This window comes from Canis lupus, chromosome 9 (genome assembly GCF_048164855.1).
Source record: "Canis lupus baileyi chromosome 9, mCanLup2.hap1, whole genome shotgun sequence".
Lineage (NCBI taxonomy): Eukaryota > Metazoa > Chordata > Mammalia > Carnivora > Canidae > Canis > Canis lupus.
In genome coordinates this window covers 25,351,778-25,375,836 of record NC_132846.1, presented here as the reverse complement: position 1 = coordinate 25,375,836, position 24,059 = coordinate 25,351,778, and the positions used below count along the sequence as shown (strand labels likewise).

Genomic DNA, 24,059 nt, shown 5'->3' with positions numbered 1-24,059 from the left:
TACGCATCACAGTTGTGGCTCCGCTCCCATCTGTCACTATACAGTGCGATTACAGTACCATTGACTGTATTCCCTGTGGTATACTTTTCATCCCTGTGATTTATCCATTCCAAAACTGGAGATCTGTGCCTCTCAATCCCCTTCACCTATTTTGCCCACCTATTTTTCCTTCTCACAACCACCAGTTTGTTCTCTGTATTTATGGGTCTATTTCTGTTTTGGGTTCAGAGAAAAAACATCTTTACTCATCAACCTAAGATAAATGTGTTCTGCAAAGTTTAAAAATAAAAATGTTTCCTTGAGCATTCCCTAAGCTACTAGCACTTACCTTTCAAATGCCACGTATGTTACAAAAGCTGCAAAATGTTCATGCAAGGGGTGGGAAAAGAAGAAAAACAAGACTCCCTTGAACATTCAGTCCCTTCTGTATGTCTTCTGGATATTATATTTATTCTTTCTTTCTCCTCGTTTATTTTACTTTTTGAGTTTTTATTTTTAGAAACAATAATTCTAAATATGTTAGTATGATAGGTGAAAATATAATAATAATGGATTTAAAGTTAAATGTAGAGTTATTTAGCTACCTCATCGAATAATTTGGGATTAAATTAAACAGTGACTACAATGTTTAGAACAGATAGTAGTTACTCAATAAATATTAGTCATTTAATAATATCCTCATGTAATTCTAATATATTTTAAAAGGTTACATTGGGAATGTAAAGTTAAGTCACATAAAAGATACATACTAATAGTTAAGACTGTGTAAAATGCTAGTATTTGTTTTCAACCCCTTCACTTAGTGTTTAGCTGTCACAGAAACTAAATTTTTTTCAGGGAGCTAAAAGACCTCCTTTTATTCAAAGTTGTATTCTAATATTTGTCTTATTTTTTTCTGGGACTACATTTTTAACTGTAAGTCATAAAACCCTGAATATATTTAGAACGTTTTAGGCTAGATTTTTCTTCTCTTTCTTCCATTTCTGTGGTCACTGAGCAAGAATGTTTTGTTTAGTTGTCACTGAAGACTTTGTTCTATGTGCTAATGTTGAGTTCTTATTTTTTTTAAAATCATCCTTGATTTATGTTTACAAGGTCTTTCATTTATATACTGGTGATATTTTCCAGAGACTGCCAAATCTCCATTTCACATCCCTACAGAGAGCAGTGGCTCATTCGGTAGATAAGAAAAGAAAACTTAGCAAACTGCATGAAAGACTAAAATTCACTGAGGCTGCGGACGCATTCAGTGCTGTCTTTACCTGAGAGTTGTTTTGTTCTTTTCTTTGTTTTGTAATCAGGTAACTTATGATAAGGAATGTAAATTAGGAAAACTACAGAGAATAAATTTCAAGACATTCAAAGCTAAATGCAGTAGCTTTCTAATGCTCCTTCTTGATATTAGTTTACTGTGTAAATTACAAACTTTGATTGCAAAAGGACAGTTAGGAATTTGAAATATTAACAAGTGCATTTTTAAAATTGTTGTAATCTCTCTCTCTCTTTTTTTTTTTTAATCAACTGCTCCATTATTATTTAAAGTTACAACAGAGGATGCTGAGGTTATGGTCCATGAATGTGAAGACAACCCCACAAACACGTACTAGCACAAAATTAAAAAGATGGCAAATAAGCTTTGAATCGGTTTTTTTAAAATCTAAGCAAAATGAATGTCCTTGGAAACCTAAGCTTTACATCAAATGGAGGTTGTAGTAGTGGAAGTGGGCAGGCAGAGGCGGTTGAGAGAGAAAAAGCACTGAGTTCCAAAGCCTTTATGTCAGGAATAAAAAACAGTGGAAGAAATTTCAATGCAAATACACAGAATCCCCCCACAGGAGGAATATTTTATAAGGTGAGAGAAGACCAAGAATAAGTCCTAAACATTCCTGAGAAAGGCACCTATAACCCAGGTGAGTAGAAAGGCTATGCTCACCTCTCAGTGTGGAGTCCAGGAAGTATGCAAGACCGGTCTGGAAGCTCTGGGTCCCAGTGGCGCTCAAGAAGCAGTTGGAATTTACCAAACCTCTGAAAATAGGGCAGACAGTGCTTAGACCCAAACAACCTGTGATTTGCCAAAGATGTAGCCTGAATAGAAATACTGACCCAGAGGCCAAGGCAGTTCTGAAGATATAAGCAAAGGATGCCAGCATAGGACAAGACACACCAAGTTTAATTGACTAAGTCTGAGAGAAGATCAATAGGAAACAGGATAATCTAAGCAATAGGCATCCTCTACTACCATGCCAGGAGCACTGAAACTAGGGAATGGGCTTAATTACTTCCCCACGTAGTACCCAATACTCCAAGTGATGGAGTTTAAAATCTGGGTTTATCAAGTTCAATTTTAGAAATATAAAGAACATTCAATTTCTAGGAAAAACAAGTTATGAAATCTTCAGTTTCTCTAATTGCTAGTGAATGTAACTTTCTAATACTCCTCAATTATATGCTGTAACACTACTCTGAACCACACCCTTTGGATTCAGATTTCCCAGATATTGTATAGTAGTTAGTTGTCCCCACATCATTTAATATAATATCAAAGGAATTTAAATCATTCCTACCTACCTAAGACAGCTGTTCTTATTTTGCACGACCTTTCAATGGATTTGTATATTTTATACAGCCACAATCATATTGTTTACATTTTGCACTCTGCTACTTTAACTTTACATTATATCTTAGACATTTTCCATGTTTCTCCATAGTCTTACAAACTATAACATTCATCATATTGGTAAACCATAATTACTGAAATCAGGCTTTCCTAAAATAAGTTATTAACCAATTATTAACTGAGATCACTATTAAGTGGCACTTATTATTTTGTTTATAGATAAATTTGAAGTTAAAGTATACATGAATACATGCATTACCTATGTTAAATTATGAGAATATATTTGAAAGTCAAAAGATTTTAGCGTCATTATGGCTGTTAACGAATTTTACCAGATAAAATTACAATGAAATACAAGGCCATCCATACTGAAAGACAGCACTGCTGTAATTCCTCAATTCTATCTCCCAACTCCACCTTTCTAATGTTCCATATTTAGAATCCATTATATGGTGGTAATTAAAATGAACTTGCCAGCATTTAGACACTAGAGTAAGTTATTTAGCAAGTTATTTAGTAAGTTATTTAGGATAGACAATATTGTTTATCCAGATACAGACTTTGCTCTGTATGGATTTCTGTCAATCTGATTGTCACCACAGTTGGGTTATTGGCATTCTTTGAATACTGATTTAAACACAGATCTCTACATGCTTTCTAAAAAGCTTTTAATATTGCAACACGATCTACATTGAGAGACAAAAGATACTATGTACTTGGCAATGACCTATCCTTTTTGTAATAATGGAAATGCAATGAAAAGCAGTAGGCTTTGCCCACATACCTCAGAGGACAACACAAAATCTTCAGTCAGTAGATAATGATGCAGTTTGTTGAAAAAGTAGTTACAAATCAATCTGCCAAAAGCTTCAGGCTAGCTTTCAAGAAAAGCTTTGTAACTTTCTCGAAACATGATTCAATTAAGAAAAATTATACCAGCTTCCAAAGAGGAATGACACATAAAAAGTATTAAACAGCTGTATATCTAAAAAAATATATACTGTCACTTCCAAAGGCATTGATATCTTGAGCAAAGTCTGAAAAAAAAAAGGCTGTTGCAGAAATGTCTCTAATTCAGAAGATTTCATACTGAGTATGAAAAGAACAAGACTCAATTTTGTATTAATGAAGGAAGAAAGGGTATTAATTAAAAGATAAATATATACTATTATTAGTGGGAAATAGAAATAAGGTGAATATAATGCCATGTTATTTATTAACCCTTTATCCCCTAAGGAGTTAGTTATTAAAGTAATAATGCATCTTAAAAAGTCCATGTCACCCTTATTTGAGGTTATAAGACATCCGGATTTTAACCCATCAAAATGGTATCTAGTTTAGATTCTGTAGGATAATAATATATGATTTAGGGTCTATATAGTATGCCTGGGTTTTTAATATCACCTGCTGTTTTTACCAGCAATGTACCTGGTAAACACGAATGGAAGTTTCTGATAAAATGAGTGTATCAGTATCTCTCTCTCTCTTTTTTTTAGATTTTCATTTATTTATTTGAGAGAGCACATGCATGCATGTGCTCACAAGAGGGGGGAGTGGCAGAGGGAGAGGGAGAAGCAGACTCCCCGCTGAGATCACACCCTGAGCTGATGACAGACACTTAATAAACAGCCTCCCAGGCACCCCTATCAGTATCTTTCTTATAGGTTACGTCAAAATAGATGGTATATGTCTTTCTTTTCTTTTTTTTAAGGTATTTCATTTATTTATTCATGAGAGACACAGAGAGAGAGAGGAGGCAGAGATACAGGCAGAGGCAGAAGCAGGCTCCATGCAGGGAGCTCGATGTGGGACTCCATCTCAGGACTCCAGGATCATGTATGGGCCAAAGGCAGGCACTTAACCACTGAGCTACCCAGGGATTCCCATAGGTGGTATATGTCTTATATTCAGTTAGTGTACTCTCTCTTCTCCTTTAGGTTCTTACTTACACAGTATCTTTCATTGGAGTTCTTTATCATGCTGAAAGAGGTTTATGTACAAAAAGAAAAGGAAAAGGTAGCAGCTTCCCCTCCCCCAACCACATTTCAGAGTCCATTGCAGACTTCTACTTAAAGGAGCTAATTTTATTCCTTTAAAAAAAAAAAAAAAGTGTTTTTTTCCCTCCTGAAACCTTTTCAATAATAGCCTTTTAGCTATCTTCTGTGGTAAAAACCATAAACCACAGCTTTTAATAAAATACTTCATTGTAGGGTATTTCTAGGTTTTAAGGCCACCCCCTAATTCATTTGAAAGGAATGTATCTCCTAGGAAAAGTAAAAGTTAAGTGGAAATTTTTTTTAAAAACTTGAAGTGGTAAGAATTTTTTAACACATTACTTTCATATGAACATGAGTATGGGGTACTCTCACAGTTGGGGTGCCACTTTCTCTGAGAATTTTATGGTATTACCTCCAAATAGCCAACTAATGTTGCTTTTTTTGTTTTGTTTTGTTTTTAATGTTGCATTTTCTTTTTTTTTAATTTATTTTTTATTGGTGTTCAATTTACTAACATACAGAATAACCCCCAGTGCCCGTCACCCATTCACTCCCACCCCCCGCCCTCCTCCCCTTCTACCACCCCTAGCTCGTTTCCCAGAGTTAGCAGTCTTTACGTTCTGTCTCCCTTTCTGATATTTCCCACACATTTCTTCTCCCTTCCCTTATATTCCCTTTCACTATTATTTATATTCCCCAAATGAATGAGAACATATAATGTTTGTCCTTCTCCGACTGACTTACTTCACTCAGCATAATACCCTCCAGTTCCATCCACGTTGAAGCAAATGGTGGGTATTTGTCATTTCTAATAGCTGAGTAATATTCCATTGTATACATAAACCACATCTTCTTTATCCATTCATCTTTCGTTGGACACCAAGGCTCCTTCCACAGTTTGGCTATCGTGGCCTTTGCTGCTATAAACATCGGGGTGCAGGTGTCCCGGCGTTTCATTGCATTTATCTTTGGGGTAAATCCCCAACAGTGCAATTGCTGGGTCGTAGGGCAGGTATATTTTTAACTGTTTGAGGAACCTCCACACAGTTTTCCAGAGTGGCTGCACCAGTTCACATTCCCACCAACAGTGTAAGAGGGTTCCCTTTTCTCCGCATCCTCTCCAACATTTGTTGTTTCCTGCCTTGTTAATTTTCCCCATTCTCACTGGTGTGAGGTGGTATCTCATTGTGGTTTTGATTTGTATTTCCCTGATGGCAAGTGATGCAGAGCATTTTCTCATATGCATGTTGGCCATATCTATGTCTTCCTCTGTGAGATTTCTGTTCATGTCTTTTGCCCATTTCATGATTGGATTGTTTGTTTCTTTGGTGTTGAGTTTAATAAGTTCTTTATAGATCTTGGAAACTAGCCCTTTATCTGATATGTCATTTGCAAATATCTTCTCCCATTCTGTAGGTTGTCTTTGAGTTTTGTTGACTGTATCCTTTGCTGTGCAAAAGCTTCTTATCTTGATGAAGTCCCAATAGTTCATTTTTGCTTTTGTTTCTTTTGCCTTCATGGATGTATCTTGCAAGAAGTTACTATGGCCGAGTTCAAAAAGGGTGTTGCCTGTGTTCTTCTCTAGGATTTTGATGGAATCTTGTCTCACATTTAGATCTTTCATCCATTTTGAGTTTATCTTTGTGTATGGTGAAAGAGAAGTGGTCTAGTTTCATTCTTCTGCATGTGGATGTCCAATTTTCCCAGCACCATTTATTGAACCATATGATCCTCTTATTGGATGCAGAGAAAGCATTTGACAAAATACAGCATCCATTCCTGATCAAAACTCTTCAGAGTGTAGGGATAGAGGGAACATTCCTCGACATCTTAAAAGCCATCTATGAAAAGCCCACAGCAAATATCATTCTCAATGGGGAAGCACTGGGAGCCTTTCCCCTAAGATCAGAAACAAGACAGGGGATGTCCACTCTCACCACTGCTATTCAACATAGTACTGGAAGTCCTAGCCTCAGCAATCAGACAAGAAAAAGACATTAAAGGCATTCAAATTGGCAAAGAAGAAGTCAAACTCTCCCTCTTCGCCGATGACATGATACTCTACATAGAAAACCCAAAAGTCTCCACCCCAAGATTGCTAGAACTCATACAGCAATTCGGTAGCGTGGCAGTATACAAAATCAATGCCCAGAAGTCAGTGGCATTTCTATACACTAACAATGAGACTGAAGAAAGAGAAATTAAGGAGTCAATCCCATTTACAGTTGCACCCAAAAGCATAAGATACCTAGGAATAAACCTAACCAAAGATGTAAAGGATCTATACCCTCAAAACTATAGAACACTTCTGAAAGAAATTGAGGAAGACACAAAGAGATGGAAAAATATTCCATGCTCATGGATTGGCAGAATTAATATTGTGAAAATGTCAATGTTACCCAGGGCAATATACACGTTTAATGCAATCCCTATCAAAATACCATGGACTTTCTTCAGAGAGTTAGAACAAATTATTTTAAGATTTGTGTGGAATCAGAAAAGACCCCGAATAGCCAGGGGAATTTTAAAAAAGAAAACCATATCTGGGGGTATCACAATGCCAGATTTCAGGTTGTACTACAAAGCTGTGGTCATCAAGACAGTGTGGTACTGGCACAAAAACAGACACATAGATCAGTGGAACAGAATAGAGAACCCAGAAGTGGACCCTGAACTTTATGGGCAACTAATATTCGATAAAGGAGGAAAGACTATCCATTGGAAGAAAGACAGTCTCTGCATTTTCTTTTGTGTATATGCAAACACTGCTTTTAGTTTCACATTTTTATGTTTTGCACAGCTCACTGAGATACAATATGAAATATTTAATTGCTTATTCCTCAACTGCTGAAGTATATACTTTCATTACAGCTTTAAAATTAAAGACTTGGAATCAAAGTTATTGCTTTTTTAATACACATATGAAGTAATGTACTCTTGAGTTTGTAATAAGTAACAACATCACTGTATCTGCCAACTAAAATTACTTGAGTAGAGCATCTCATTATAACAACAGAATACCTACAATCCTCCCTTGTGATGTACTACAAATAGTGAGTGATTTTGAACTTATATTAACATCCAAAAAAGGATACATTGAAAAAAAAAAGGATACATTGATTAAACTTGCTTGTCTTTAAATAATAGTTAAATGTTAAATTATTCTGTATAGTATATATTTTTGTGAGTTTAAACTACTTTTATCTATATGATATGATATGATAGTACTTTGCTTTTAGCTTAAAATCTAAAAGCAGTGAAAGATTACATTCTATTATTTTTTAGAACACTTGGCCTCTAGAACTAATAGGAACTTTGTAGTGTCTAGTATCAACTATGCATGACTAAAATACTTTCTGTTCAATTAGGTCTTTTGTAAATTCAGTGACTGTTGTGGTATAGGTAAGTTGGATTGCCTACTGCACCCTTTGGAGGCCAGTTAAATATACAATGCATGCTAGAATTTAACCTGACCACATCTTTATCAAACTAATGACCAGACATTGCAGGTATAAAAATTATTAAGAAATTGTTTCTGGCTTGTAATCTATACACAAAAAAATACTATAAGTATATTGTAACTAAATAAAGGCTCTGGTGAAAAAAAAATAAAGAACAATAAATTCTGGAGAAGCAAGGAAAAAGTGATAAATGAAAGAGCTATTTTCGGTGTAACCAAATTTGCAGTTGCTACTCTCTGGCTACATGACCTTAGAAGAGTTACATTAAATTCTCTCTGCCTCATTTTCCTCATTTGTAAAACAAGCTCAGTATTAGTTCCTACTTACTGGGGTTGTGCTAGATTAAGTATAAGAAGTGCAATATAGTTAATATAGTGCTTGGTACATAGTAAGAACTGATAGATATAGTGGGGTTTTTGTTTTTATTATTTTTTTAACTTGACTTAAAGGTGCAAGTTAGGCAGTAATCAATGTAGAGGTGTTAGAAGAATCTACTAGTCTCAATAAGGTGGTCTGAGCTGTGCCTCACCAAATGTTATCATCAGCATTTACATTGCCCTGTAGGGGCACCTGGGTGTCTCAGTAGGTTAAGCATCTGACTCTTGGTTTTAGCTCAGGTCATGATCTCAGGGTGATGAGGTCGAGCCCTAATGGGGCTCCCCTTTTATGAATCTGCAGGAGATTCCCTCTCCCTCTGCCTCTCTCTCTCTCAAAATAAGTAAATCATAGAGTGCCTGTATGGTTTAGTCAGTTAAGCATCTGCCCTCAGCTCAGGTCAAGATCCCAGGGTCCTGGGATCAAACCCCACTGCCAGGCTCCCTGCTCAACAGGAAATCTGCTACTCCCTCTCCCTTTGCCCTTCCCTCTGCTCATGCTTTCTCTCTCAAATAAATAAATAAATAAAATATTTTTTAAAAATTTAAAATTAAAAAAAAATCTTTAAAAAATAACTAAATTGCCTTATAAAGGGAGAGGTAGTTTTTTGAAACTATATTTCTCAATCATATTAAAGCAGAAACACTGGTGCTTAAGACTTGGAATTTTGGTGGTTTTTAACAAGATTGTCCTGTGATTCTCCTGCATGTGAGAACAACTGACACAGAGTATCAAAAAACACAGCATATAAAGCTCTGGTGACCATCAACAATCAGGACTCAGGAAAAGAAAAAGCAGCTCAGCAAGAGGAGGAGAAGTAGCCACAGATGTAGATGTAGGAAATAACCCAAGACCACACTGCCTTAGAGTCTAAGGCAATTCACTATTGCCTGTCTCTAACTTTTATTTTACAGTCCTCTCTTTGAAAAACAAAGAGAAATATTTCAGGCATACAAAAAATTAATATAATCATGGGACACCTGGGTGGCTCAGGGCTGGGTGGCTGCCTTCGGTTTAGGTTGTGATCCTGGGATCCAGGTTCAAGTCCCACATCAGGCTCCTTCGAAGAGCCTGGTATTGTTTCTCCCTCTGCCTGTGTCTCTGCCTCTCTCTCTTTCTGTGTCTCTCATGAATAAATAAACAAATCTTTAAAAAATTATATCATCATAATTTGTATATCTATCACCAATCTAAAGAAACAAACAAAAAAATCATGAAAAAGAGTGAAGTCCTTTGTTTTCTTTCACTATTGCATCTTCTTTTAGTGCTCTCCTGACCCCCTGACCAGTATTTTGAACTTAGCATTTACTATTTTCTGCATTTCTTTATACTCAATACATAGCTGTGAATCCCTCTTCAAAATGCATACTTTAAATTTAATTTTTATGATATGCCTGTCTCAAAATTAAGTTTAGTTTAATATTACTTTTGTGAAATTCGTCCACGATGATGCATATAGCTTAGATTCATTTTTTCATACTATATTTTGTAGTACTTTTTATGAAGAGTCTACAATTTTATTATTTTTATCTCTTACTGAGATTTAGATCATTCTCTGTGTTTTCCATACCATGAATATTTGTTTCCATGTGTATAAATGCAAGAGTTTATCTATTCTCATTGTAATATTTTTTTTATTGCCAAATTGCTCTTCAGTACTCATCAAGACTATATTTTTAGAAGTCAATTTCCCACGGATGTCTTGCTTTTTTTTTGCATATCATGTGTGCAGAAGCACTGTCTTTTGATTCCATCCTACTTTTGACGGTCATTTGTATAGCAAGCATCCTTGGAAAACAGAGATATTATCTCCCTCTGGAGCAGAGGAAGGTCTGTTTAATGTCCAGTATAATAAATATAATGTTTCCTTTTTGGTAATGGCTGAGCAGATTTTGTTACTGTCAGTAATAAAATACTGAGGTTTATTTTTTTTTAAGTTTTTATTTAAATTCTAGTTAGTTAACATACAGCGTAATACTAGTTTCAGGTATATGATATAGTGATTCCACACTTTGATACAACACCCAATGCTCATCACAAGTGCCCTCCTTAAACCCATCCAACTAGTTAACACCCCCCCCAACAGGTAGCCATCAGTTTGCTGGTAGGCATCAGTTTGTTCTCTATATTAGGAGTCTATTTCTTGGTTTGAAGCTAGAGAGTATTATGCTAGGCGAAGTAAGTCAGTAAGAGAAAGACAAATACCATATAATATCTCTCATATATGGAATTTAAGAAACAAAACAAACAAGCAAAAGGGGAAAAAGAGAGAGAGGGACACTAAGCTCAGTCCCTCAGATGTGATACAAACCAAAGGCATGTGCAAAATCCACCTGGGTCCTTCTTCATCCTGAGACTCTGGAGACAAGGGAAACAATGTGAAGGTACAGCCTATGCTATATGGTATGTCCTGAGTCTTTCCCTTTGACCCAGTTGTCTCTAGTCTTCTGCTTGTATCTGTAATACGGTTGCAGGCTAACTTCTTAGCTTCTTAAGTGGAGTCAAATCTTAACCCATCCTTCCACTCCTCTCACCCTCTCTGTTCTTGACATGTATAAAAATTCTCAGTTTTATATCTACACAAAACTTTAATATTATTATTTTATAAGTTTTTGTTTATCTGATAGTGGGAAATGGTGTTATGATTTTAATTTTCATTTTCTTGATACATGGTGATACTGAGCCTTTTCTTTAATTAGTTATTTGGATTTCTGCATCTATGAAATACCTGTTCTTATTAGTGTGAAATCAAAACCCAAGGTCAAGGGATCATCTCCACTTTAATCTGTGACACCAAAGCGTTTTATAGTGAAAGTAAAAGTGAACCATATTGCTGATGTGCTTAGGAGCATATCAAAACCAAAAGTATATCTCTTCTAAAGGAATATAACTATGTCTTACGTGGTAAAGACCCCTCCCCAGACTAAAAATCATGGTATTTTTGGTCACATGATCAACACATAGTTAATTAAACAAGAAAACAGAGAAGTGCCAAGAACAAAGATACTATAGACTTCACATATAAAAATATTATAAAGCAACTATACCTATACTTACACTACTTCTATGAATAAAAGAAAACTGAAGATGTATGCAAATAAAATAAAATTATGAAGTGGCTCAATACATTTTTTTAAAGATTTTATCCATTTTTTTCATGAGACACACACACACACACACACACACAGAGGCAGAGACACAGGCAGAGGGAGAAGCAGGCTCCATGCAGGGAGCCTGATATGGGACTCCATCACGGGACTCCAGGATCACACCATGGGCCGAAGGCAGGCACCAAACCACTGAACCACTCAGGAATCCCCAGGCTCAATACATTTTTTTAAAGACTTCATTTCCTTAGAGTAGTTGTAGGTTCATAGTAATACTGAGCAGAAAGTACAATGATTTCCCATAAACCCCCAGCTCCGGCACATGCATGGCCTCCACAAGTAACAACATTCCTAAACAAAGTGATCCATTTGTTACAATTGATGAACCTGCACTGATCCATCATTGTCAGCCAAAGTCCATAATTTACATTAGGGTTCACTCTTGGTGTTGTACATCCTGTGGGTTTATAATAACATGTATCCACCATTGTATCATCCTACAGAGTAGTTTCACTGTTCCAAAAGTCTCTGTGCTCAGCTTATGTATTTCTCCCTCCCCCCAACTCCTGGCAACCAATGATCTTTTTACTATCTCCAAAGTTTTACCTTTTTTGGAATGTCATATAGTTGGAATCATAGAGTATATAGCTTTTTCAGGCTGGTTTCTTTCACTTAGTGTATGCATTTAAGTTTCCTCTATTTCTTTTCGTGTTTTAATAGTTCATTTCTTTTTGGCACAGGTTTATTTGACCCATTGTCCTGTTTACTTGTCCATTCATCCACTAAAGGACAACTTGGTAGCTTTCAGGTTTTGCCCATTATGAATAAAGCTGCTATAGACATCCATTCACGGGCAGATTTTTGTGTCAACATAAGTTGTCAGGCCCCTTGAGTAAATACCAAGGGACACAGTTGCTTGAGTAGATGATAGTGATGTATTTAGTTTTGTAAATAAAAACAAACAAACAAAAAAAAACAGCTTATCCTCCAAATTGGCTATACCATTTTGTATTTGCATTGGCAATGAATGAAAGAAACTTTTGCTCCACAACCTCAACATTTGGTATTGCCAGTGTTCTGGATTTTAACTATTTTAATAGATATGCAGTGACATCTTGTTGTTTTAAATGCATTTTTATGATGACATACAAGTGGAGCATCTTTCTGTCAAGTTCCATGGTTCATTTTTTAACTGGGTTCTTTGTTCTCTTATTGTTGAATTTTGAGAGATCTTTATATATTCTGGATGTGCCTTTTGCAAATATATTCTCCCAATCTGTGCTTCTCTTTCAATTGTCTTGAAATTTTTAATTCAAAGAAGTCCAGCTTATCAGTTATTTCTTTCATGGGTTATACTTTTGATATTGTATCTAAAAAGTCATTGCCAAGCCCCCAGTCATCTAGCTTTCCTTTTATGTTATCTTCTGGTAGTTTTGTAGTCTTATGTTCTACATGTAGGTCTGTGATCATTTCCAGTTAAGTGTCATGAGAAGTATAAAATTTGTATGTAGATTCAACATTTTCCATGTGGATGCATAGTATTTCATTGCAGTTTGCTGGAAATACTATTTTTGTTCCACTGTATTATCTTTTTTCATTTGTCAAAGATCAGTTGACTATAAAGAAGATATAAAGGTATATATACAATGGAATATTATTCAGCTATAAAAAAGAATGAACTCTTGCCATTTATAATGACATGGATGGAGATAAAGAATATTATGCTAAGCAAAATAAGTCAGTTAAAGAAAGACAAATACCCTATGATCTCATTCATATGGATTTTAAGAGCCAAAACAAATGAGCAAAGGGGTAAAAGAGAGAGGCAAACCAAGAAACAGACTCTTAAGTGTAGAGAACAAACTGATGGTTACCATGAAGAGGTGGGTGGGAGGATGGGTTAAATAGGCAGTGGGATAAAGGAGCACACTTCCTGTGATGAACACTGAGTAATGTATGGAAATGTTGAATTGCTATATTGTACATTTGTAACTAATATTACACTGTATGTTAACAAACCAGAATTTAAATAAAAACTTAAAAAAAAAAAGAATATCTGGGTGGCTCAGTGGTTGAGCATCTGCTTTTGGCTCAGGTTGTGATCCCGTGTTCCTGAGATTAAGTTCCATCGCCTGCTTCTCCCTTTGCCTATGTCTCTGCTTTTCTCTCTGTGTCCCTCATGAATAAATAAATAAAATCTTTAAAAAGTAAAAAAGTAGTTAAGCTTCTATCTTCACACAGAAAATTGAGACTGCAGTTCAAACTATTTTTTTAAAGAAACTATTGTTTTGTCCTCTATTAATATTAAATATTAATTAAATCTGTTTAAGCCAGCCAAACAAGTCTGTGATAATTTAATAATTATCTGCAACCATCTATAAAATTTGTTTGCTTATTTTAGAAACTTGAACTTTGATAAAATGTATTCATATAATACAATATCACTTTGTTACTGAATAAAATGTCAGAATGCTTTTTTGCCCATTTTGTTAGAAAACAGAAAGTATCACTGAAGAAAATATTGGGAATATTATCACATAATTCCTTTGATTTCAGGCTGGACAGCAGCGTTGGTGGGAACAAGAGATTAAAATAAATGGAAATATTCAAAAAGGAGAACTAATTACATATAACTTGACTGAGCTGATTAAACCAGAAGCCTATGAAGTCCGACTAACTCCTCTCACCAAATTTGGTGAAGGAGATTCAACAATTCGCGTTATTAAATACAGTGGTAAGTAGTCTTTTATTTTAAAGTATTTATTTGGATATTAAATGATCTGAAATATGTGCACTGCAATTATTTAATAAAGTTAGATAAAAGCTAAAATTCAAATTTAGCATAATGATCTTCTGGATCATCAGCCAAGACCAAAAAAAAAAAAAAAAAAAAAAAACCCAAAACAAACCCAGGAAACTTAATCATCGTCAATTGTAATATTTGCTGTAAATGTAAGATGTTTTAGTTAACATTGAATCTATGTCATAATGTCAACAATAAGTTGACATAAATTATGATACAGTAATTCTGCATTTCTTTTTTAAATTCTTGATGTCTTTAAAATTTATATGATTAAGAAGTTAGCAAATGTTATCAAAGCTTATTTTTTAATTGATAGACTTGATGTTCTTTTTTTTCTTTTTTTATTTAATTTAATTTAATTTAATTTTATTTTATTTTTTAATAAATTTATTTTTTATTGGTGTTCAATTTACCAACATACAGAATAACATCCAGTGCTCATCCCGTCAAGTGCCCCCCTCAGTGCCCGTCACCCATTCACCCCCACCCCCCGCCTTCCTCCCCTTCCACCACCCCTACGACAAATACCCACCATTTGCTTCAACGTGGTTGGAACTGGAGGGTATTATGCTGAGTGAAGTAAGTCAATCGGAGAAGGACAAACATTATATGTTCTCATTCATTTGGGGAATATAAATAATAGTGAAAGGTAATATAAGGGAAGGGAGAAGAAATGTGTGGGAAATATCAGATAGACTTGATGTTCTGAAACAGTTTTAGATTTACAAAAAATTGAGCAGCAAGTAGGAAGAGCTTCCATATATGTCCTTTCCCCTCAACACAGTTTCCCATATTATTAACATCTTTCTTTAGCAAAATTTCATGTAAAATATTGAATCTGAATACAAACGTTATGCATTTTATGATATTTACCTGAAAATTGATCACAGACCAAATTACAAAACATGAAACTACAAAACTACTAGAAGATAAGGAATATTGACATATTGTTATTAAAACAACTAGTTTACATTAGTGTTTATTACTGTGTTGTACAGTTATATGAATTGTGATAATTTGATAATATTACTTATTCACCACTACAGTAACATACAGAATAGTTTCATTGCCCTAAAAGTCCCCTGCTCCACTTATCCATTCCTATCTCCTCCAACCCTGACAACCATTGATCTTTTTATTTCTATAGTTTTGCTATTTCTAGAATATTGTACAGTTGGAATAATTCAACATATAGCTTTTTCAAACTAACTTACTTAATTTAGCAATATGCCTTTAAGGTTTTTCCACATCTGAGGCTTAATGGTGCGTTTTGTTTTTTTTTTTATTCTTTGATATCCTATTGCATGGATGTACTGCAACCTGTTGAAGTACACCTTAGTTTATTTTTTTCATCATTTTTTCTTTTGGATTGCTAATGTAAAAAATATCCAAATGTATGTGGGTGTGTTTGTGTGAATGTTAGTGAAAAAGATTAATATTTTATCAATTGAAATTTATGTAACTTTTTAGTTGAAATTTACGATATTCAGGAACTACTTCTAGAATTGTCAATATATTTTTCAGGTTGAATGGATCACTGGCAAAATATTTCATATTTATTTAATTACTTTAGTAAAATATTATTCTCTTTATCATGCATTACTAGGGCTTGAATTTAAAAAAATAATAGAATGTAGTTTTTGCGGTTGGAGTTCTCCAGTTTAGCATTAAGCCTGATTTTCCTACTTAAGAGGGAAACTGAATACTATAAAATAAAAAATACAGTGAAATATCAAAATCTCATTGCGGTCATTTTTCATATGAAATCATTTTTTCACTCTCTTCTCATCAATTAAATATATTCAATTTTCATTAACAAGAAAGTATACAATGTAGCATAGAATATCAATAGGAAATTATGGATGTAAAAGCATCAGAATAACTTTTTCTTGAATATGGTCCTTTAAAAATATACATTTTTAAAAACATTAGAATCACTGCACATCTTTTCTTGAAAGTGGTTCTGTAAAAATATCTTTTTTAATAATATAAATATTAATATTCAATAGCAATAAATAAAATTTAATGCAATGACAATTGTTATTCTGTAATTACTTCCATGATTCTATTGGGCACACAATTAGATAGCATCTCAATATATTTATTCTAAAGTTTTGGTTTTGTGTTTTATAAAATATGAATTATTATCTCCTTTTATCTAAGTTTTATGCTACCTGTCCCTAAGTTATATAGCTGTAGACAATTCAATATGAAGGAGCATTAGAAACAATGCACTAATATCCATTCATTTAAAAAAGGAGATATTAGGACCCAGAAAGTTTCAGTATCCTTCTGAGTTAAACAACTATGAAATGACTAACTCTGAAAAGAACTAAGGCTAGTTCACCATATCATGGCAGAGCATCCATGTTCCTTTGCTAAGTTTAGAAATTATATGACTTTTCTTAAAGAGAAATAGAGAAAAAATCTTTATAAGCTCAGTAGTTTTATTGAAAACTCTGAGGCAACAGAGTAAAATGAAAAATAATTATGGAAAATAGATGTTATGATAATTTCAACTTTAGCTTTATTCTTAGGCATACTTACTGAAATCTTAAATATTTTATTTTATTTCTAAAGATTTATTATTTATTTATTCATAAGAGACAGAGAGAGACAGAGAGAGAGGGAGAGGCAGAGACATAGGCAGAGAGAGAAGCAGGCTCCATGCAGGGAGCCCAATCCCAGGACTCCAGGATCACGCCCTGTTCCGAAGGTAAGTGCTCAACCACTGAGCCACCCAGGTGTCCCATATCTTAAATATTTTAGTTAAATTTTCTTTTTTATAATATAGATTTAGGTAAAGTTTATGTAAATGGTATCTAAATGTTTACAAAAAATACACACAAAACTTCATTTAATAAAAGGAAAAATGGGGATCCCAGGGTGGCTCAGTGGTTTAGTGCCTGCCTTCAGCCCAGGGTATAATCCTGGGGTCCTGGGATCGAGTCCCCACATCAGGCTCCCTGCATGGAGCCTGCTTCTCTCTCTGCCAGTGTCTCTGCCTCTCTCTGTGTGTGTGTGTGTCTCTCATGAAAAAATAAATAAAATCTTAAAAAAAAGAAAAAGGAAAAATGGGATCACTACAATATTTAGAATTTAGAACAGCAGATTTTCACAAGGTTAAATCTAATTATAGTGAATTTGATGACTAGTTATATTGTAGCAGAAGACTCAAGTAAAACTTAGTATGGACAGAGATTAACTGTTAGGTATGACATTCTTTTTTAGAACTAAGTCATAATTCAAAGATGCTTACTTCTTTGTGAGGTAATACATAGTCAATTTTATAATTTCATATGATTTTGATTATGAAATTATTTTCATTTTTACTAATTAATTTTCAAATTATAATATATTGATATCTTGCAAGAAAAAGAATTATTATTTTTTCTCCACTTCAATGGAACTTATAATATATAGTCCCTTTCTATTTACCTATTCATAATTTACAATAGGGAAACAGAATCAGGAAAAAAAATAGTAGATATAGTCTATCTTTCATACAAAATACTAAAAACATTTGATTGAGAAACTAACTCACTTCGTTAAAATTGGTTTCAATGTAATGATGTGACAATTATTATGAACATGCTTTGTACATGTGTATGCATTTTTTACCATCTACCATACTTTACTTGTAACATCCAAGTTTAACTAAAGTGGTTAATGGTAAACAGTAGGAATTAACAACAGACCAGAGAAACTTCTGCAAGTTAGATTAACCGCCTATTGCAATCTTGGGCGACTACAGCAATGCTTTACTTCATCCGGAATGAAATTTTCTCTCAAAGTGCGCAATAACTAATCAATATACACAGTTACCATTTTGTCCGTTAGATTAGATATATTTTGTAGTTGTTTCAGTAAAATGTGAAGTATTCATTCTGTTTCAGGTAGAAATCAATTGTCACTTGTAAATACGATTTGTTTTTTAGATAAATATGTCTCTGGTGCATAAAAAAATGTATTGCTGTTTATTTAATAACGATTTGTGTGTGTGTATGTGTGTGTGCGTGTGTGTTAATGTAATTAAAGCAGCACTAGTGCATATAATAATATGATATAAGGATTAGGATATAAGGATTGCTTTATTTTCATATACACCATGTTATTTTCACCAGAAGTAGATAATAGCAAAAAAACTTAGGTGTAATCTCTGTTGGATGATTGCTTTCAGTGTTAAAACATCTAGATTATAGGTTGGCCTACTGTCAGTTTGAGTTTTGATTTCTGGGGGGGCTTTGCACTAGTTAAGATATAAAAGATTAGCAACTCCATTCGTTGGAAAATGAACAAATCCTACATGCTATTTAGCATTGATCTTTTGGTATTTTGAGACTGTTATTGCTGAACTCCAAAGTAGATTCTATTCAATCCTCTAGAACAGAATGGATTGCAGACATATTTCTCCATGGTCACAGTGGGGAAGATCATTAAGTTTTGATAAGGATCTATGAGACACTGATTAGACTTTTATTTATAAGAGACATTCAAACCATGCTAACATAATTTTTTGCTTTTCTTGTAGCTCCTGTTAATCCTCATTTGAGTAAGTATATTTTCATTTTAATAATGGTACAGCATTTCACAGTTAAGAAAAATAGAAAACTAATAGGCGTACTAAGATTATTTAGCAACTGTTCATATGTGGTTTTAAATGGAATAGCTTAGAAGCAGTAAAACTGGCATTAAATATGAATTGTGAATTTATACATTTTGATGAGTATGGGTACAAAGACAAACTATTTAATGTTGATCATTGGTTTTTTTAAGTTTTCCTAAGTATGGAGCCATTTCCTCCAACTTAACATTTGTTATTTAACTCTGGGATTATGTTTTTCTTTTGTGGCAATAAATATGTTTATGCTACTATTATGTGTTTCTTTAATATTCTTTTTAAACTTCTATATTCCAGTTACAAAAGACTATAGTTACTTAGAAAGTTGGCATTTGAATGGTTTAATCAAGATTTTTCCTAGATCACTAGTCTATATCCTCATTTTTAGTGAAGAAAATGTACAGGTCTTTTTTTCTCATTTCACTGTGTTTCCTTTTCTACAATGGCCTTTCACTGATTATATAACCCAAGACCAAACTACATAACCTGTTGCTACCTTATTTTCTAGCAAAGATACATTTTTAAGTGCATTTCTGCATATCCAAATTATAATACTGAATACCTTTATAGATCTTTAACATTTTCATATTGCTTTCTTGCACAATCCATTTTATTCTCACCAGTTACCCTTTAATATGGATAGCCTCAACCCTTTGAGGTTTCACTTATAACGTTTAGCACAAGTGCTTCTTTCTTCACTAGGTATTTTCTCCATTTGATTTCCTATAACAGCTTGTACTCATATGTGATAAGCTATTTTTTATTTTGTCAAATTTTATAATAAGTTATAAAATACTGAAGAGCTGGACATATTTCTAATGTCTCCTACATCTCACTGTCTTTTGGTCTATCACAGCAGCTTATTGTTAGCAGGTGTTCAATGATCATTTGTTAAAAGAACAAATACACAACAGCTTTAAGATGAATTAATTGCACAAATCAGATTCTCCCTGGCTTCTACCCAGGGTACTATGCTACTTAATTATTATAGTGATTATAAGTCTTTTGAACCTACATTCTGACTATAATTTCAGTAGAAATGTTTAAAAAGAAATGTCACAGGAAGATTAAAACCTGATGCAGAAAAAAGTTAACAAAAATTTCAATTCAAGAAGAATTTTTGAGTAGTTTCAACCTACTGGGAAAATGCATATATAAAGAAATAATAGAGATATTGTTTGCTAACAGATGACTTCCATATAATGTAAAAAGTACTATTAATTTAATGGCAAGTGAAGTTTTATAGAAGACATGCTATTTGAACTGGGTCCTGAAAGTTGAGTAGAGGTCCCTTAGGTGAAGAAGGTGAGGAGGGGCACACCTGTCATCGAAAGGAAGGTCATGTTCCCATAATAACTGAACAAAGCTCAGTGTGTCTAGAGTATGATATTCAAACATTACAGAAGCCAGAAATGCACCCTGAAGCTGAACAACATTAATTAGAATTTGAGCGCTTGTTTTAAATGCTGTATATTTTAGGTCATAGTTACTGACTTCTCCAGCAAGGTTATTATTATTTTTTTTTTTGATAATCAAGCAATGAATTGGATTTTCTATTTTTAAAAATATTTCTATTATAACCATCTATTCTAAAGCTTTCCATTGACTGTACCTTTTAAATTTTTTTACGGGGATCCCTATGTGGCGCAGTGGTTTGGTGCCTGCCTTTGGCCCAGGGCGCGATCCTGGAGACCCGGGATTGAATCCCACGTCAGGCTCCCGGTGCATGGAGCCTGCTTCTCCCTCTGCCTGTGTCTCTGCCTTTCTCTCTCTCTCTCTGTGACTATCATGAATAAATTTTTTAAAAAAAGTTAAAAAAATAAAAATAAATAAATAAATTTTTTACTAAGTGCTCAATATGGTAATAAAAGATTAGAATTGTTTAGAATAAAGACTTTTTAGTAAACATTATACAATGATTTTTCTATTATCGAGAGTAATTATTTTTATATTATTGACAATCACATACATTTCTCCCTTATTAATTGATTTCTTTAACCCTCTTAAAGAACCCTCCAGGTCCCAAAGACATAAAAAAAAAAAAGTGTTATCAAGCAAATTCATCATTATACATTCAAGCTCTTAATAAATTAGCCAGACGTTATTCTATAAGAGGAAATAGGCCAACATGTAGAAGAAGGTCATGTTTTCTTTTAGATTTCTCCATGGAAACTTAAATTTTCTTTCCCTCAGTTAGACTACATTTGCCTGAAATCTTCTTAAGTGCTATTATGTCTTAAATTTTGTCATTGATTTTCAAAGCATAAAATTAACACTTTTTGCATACACTTCTCTAAGAAGTGTTGACCAATTCATACAGTTATATAACAATCACCACAAAGTTCCTTCATCTCTAACATTTTTGTTATTGCTTCCTTGTAGTTAAACCTTTTTGTATCCAGCCTCAGGCAAACTTGTTTTTAATTTCTATATTTTTGCTGTAATAGTTCAATTAGTTATAATATACTTAGTATTTATCCTGCACATTTCATTAAAACATACTTTCACAGTAATGATATTAATGAAGTTGAAGAGAAAGTGAAAATTAAGGAGTTCAGAAAAAAAGTCAATGGTGAAAAAATGATATTAAAAGCATTAAGTACTTCTGATAGGATTCTAAGTGATTTCTTAAAATGAAGAAAATTCTGCCAAATCTTATGTTATTTATAATTATGTGTAATGAATTCTTATAATACCATTTAGTAATACTTCTTCTATAAAAGATTATTGTCTTGATAATAAAGTTCAAAAGTCATTTGAATATATGTTGGCTTAATTGTAAGTTATGGTTTACCTGAAACATCTTGATAGAAAAAATGTAGGACTATATTGGAATATATACTCTAATACAATACATGTGATATGAGACACATATTGTCAACAAATCAAACTAATCTTAAATCCTCTTTTGCATTTTAACAACTTATATAGTCTTTAAGTGAATTTACTTATCCTAAGTATCTACTTCCAATATATCTATAGAGAGTAAATCCATGAAATTTTGTCATAGTATGATTCCTCATTAGACTCAAAATACTTTTTTAAATTTAAAAGAGGAAAGCCTTTTATTTGTGTTTTTTTAAAAAAACTCTTTTGATTGAAATTTTAAACTGAAGAAAAGATGATTTGTTGTCAATAGAACCATATTCTACAGGCTCCAGTAAGCACCAGCAGTGTTAGTTGTCCTCATACATTGCTGATTTCCTCAGGAAGGGTACCCTTGGACAAAAGCTGAAGGTTAGTCTGTGATTGGACTATGTTAATTGACAAGAAAACAGAAAAATATTGAATCAGATTGAAATGAATTCTGAGATCTTTCAAGTATCGCAACAATGGAGTTGAAATTTTCTACTGTAAAGTAGAAAGTAGTTTTAAGTTTTTTGAAAATTGTATTTGATCTGATTTAGGTTCTGAAGTCTGTCAAATTGCTAAAATTCAGAACTTCGGAAAAGTTTTTTGGACTTCTGTTTTGTATTAGAGATTATAAGTACAAGAAGGTATATGTATATATGCAAGATATATAAGATATAAACATGTATAATATAATAATAATGCTTATGCATGACAATCTCACTATCTCTAGAAAAAAACTTAAAACTTAAAAGAAAGTTTGCCATAATAGCCCACTCTAAGATATAATCCAAAGTTAGAACTAATAAACAAATTAAGAAAAATGAAGTGACAAAATCAACATACAAAAAACAGTGACACTTCTGTACATTCACGATTACCCATCTGAAAAGGAAATTAAGAAAAAAATCCCATTCAAAATAACAACAAAGATAATAAAATACTTAGTAATAAACTTAACCAAAGAAGTGAAAGACTTCTACACCAAAATTATGACATTGTTGAAGGAAATTAGAGAAGACAGGTAAACAGACCCCCCAGGTTCATGAGTTAGAAGAATTAATAATATTAGAATACCCATACTTCCTCAATCTATGAATTCAGTGCAATCCCTAATGTCCCTATTCATGATGTTATTTACATAAATAGAAAAAATAGTCTTAAAATTCATACAGAACCATAAAAGTTCCCAAATACCTAATGTGATGTAAAAATAAAGCTGGAGGCATCACACTTCCTGATTTTAAAATATATCACAAATCTATAGTAATCAAAGGAGCATGGTACTGGCATAAAAACTGTCATTTAGACCAGTAGAACAAAATGGAGAGCTCACAAATAAATTCATGAATTTATAGTCAACTGATTTTTTATAAGAATACCAAGAACACACAACGGGAAAGGGGCAGTCTCTTTAATCAACCATTGCACATTGTTGGCGAGATTGTAAATTGCTACAGCCATTATAGAAAACAGTATGGAGATTCTTCAAAAATTAAAGATAGAATTACCAAACAATCCAGTGATCTTACTTCTAGGTAAATATCCAAAGGAAATAAAATCTCAATCTTTTTTTCTTAAAGATTTTATTTATTCATGAGACAGAGAGAGAGAGAGAGAGAGAGAGAGAGAAAGGCAGAGACACAGGCAGAGGGAGAAGCAGGCTCCATGCAGGGAGCCTGACGTGGGACTCGATCCTGCGTCTCCAGGATCAGGCCCTGGGCAGAAGGCTGTGCTAAACCGCTGAGCCACCCGGAATGCCCTAAAATCTCAATCTTGAAATACCAGTAATGTCAAGTTCATTACAGCATTATTCACAATAGCCAGGATATAGAAATAATCTAAACATCCATCAGTGGATTCATGGATAAAGAAAATGGAGAATGTTAGCTTTTAAAATGCTTATCCTGCCATTTGAGACAACATGGATGAATTTGGTTTATTATGCTACATGAAATAAGCCAGACACAGGTGGACAGATGCTGCATGATCTCATTTGCATGACATCTAAAATAGTCAAACTCAGAAGCAGAGTGTAGAATGACAGCTGCCAGGAGGGAGAAATGGGAAAATGTTGGCTGACAGGTATATATATATACTTTGAGTTATGTTAGAGGAGTGAGTTCTGGAGATCTCATGTACAGCATGGTGACTATGCTTAACAATACTGCAGTGTATACTTGAAATTTGCTAATAGAGTATATTTTAAGCATTCTTACCACCAAAAG

The 24,059-nt window shown here is 33.6% G+C and overlaps 1 protein-coding gene across 3 annotated transcripts in view; it reads left to right on the top strand.

Moving 5' to 3' along the window:
* MDGA2 (MAM domain containing glycosylphosphatidylinositol anchor 2) overlaps positions 1 to 24,059 on the top strand; it is a 784,495-nt gene that overhangs the window by 716,377 nt on the left and 44,059 nt on the right. For all 3 annotated transcript variants that reach the window (XR_012036556.1, XR_012036555.1, XM_072838458.1), the window contains exons 11-12: positions 14,114 to 14,291; positions 18,892 to 18,912. Coding sequence is in view for 1 of the 3 variants with exons in the window: in XM_072838458.1 (XP_072694559.1) it covers positions 14,114 to 14,291; positions 18,892 to 18,912 (199 nt within the window). In the remaining 2 variants the exon portion in view is untranslated. The remainder of the gene's footprint in view (positions 1 to 14,113; positions 14,292 to 18,891; positions 18,913 to 24,059) is intronic.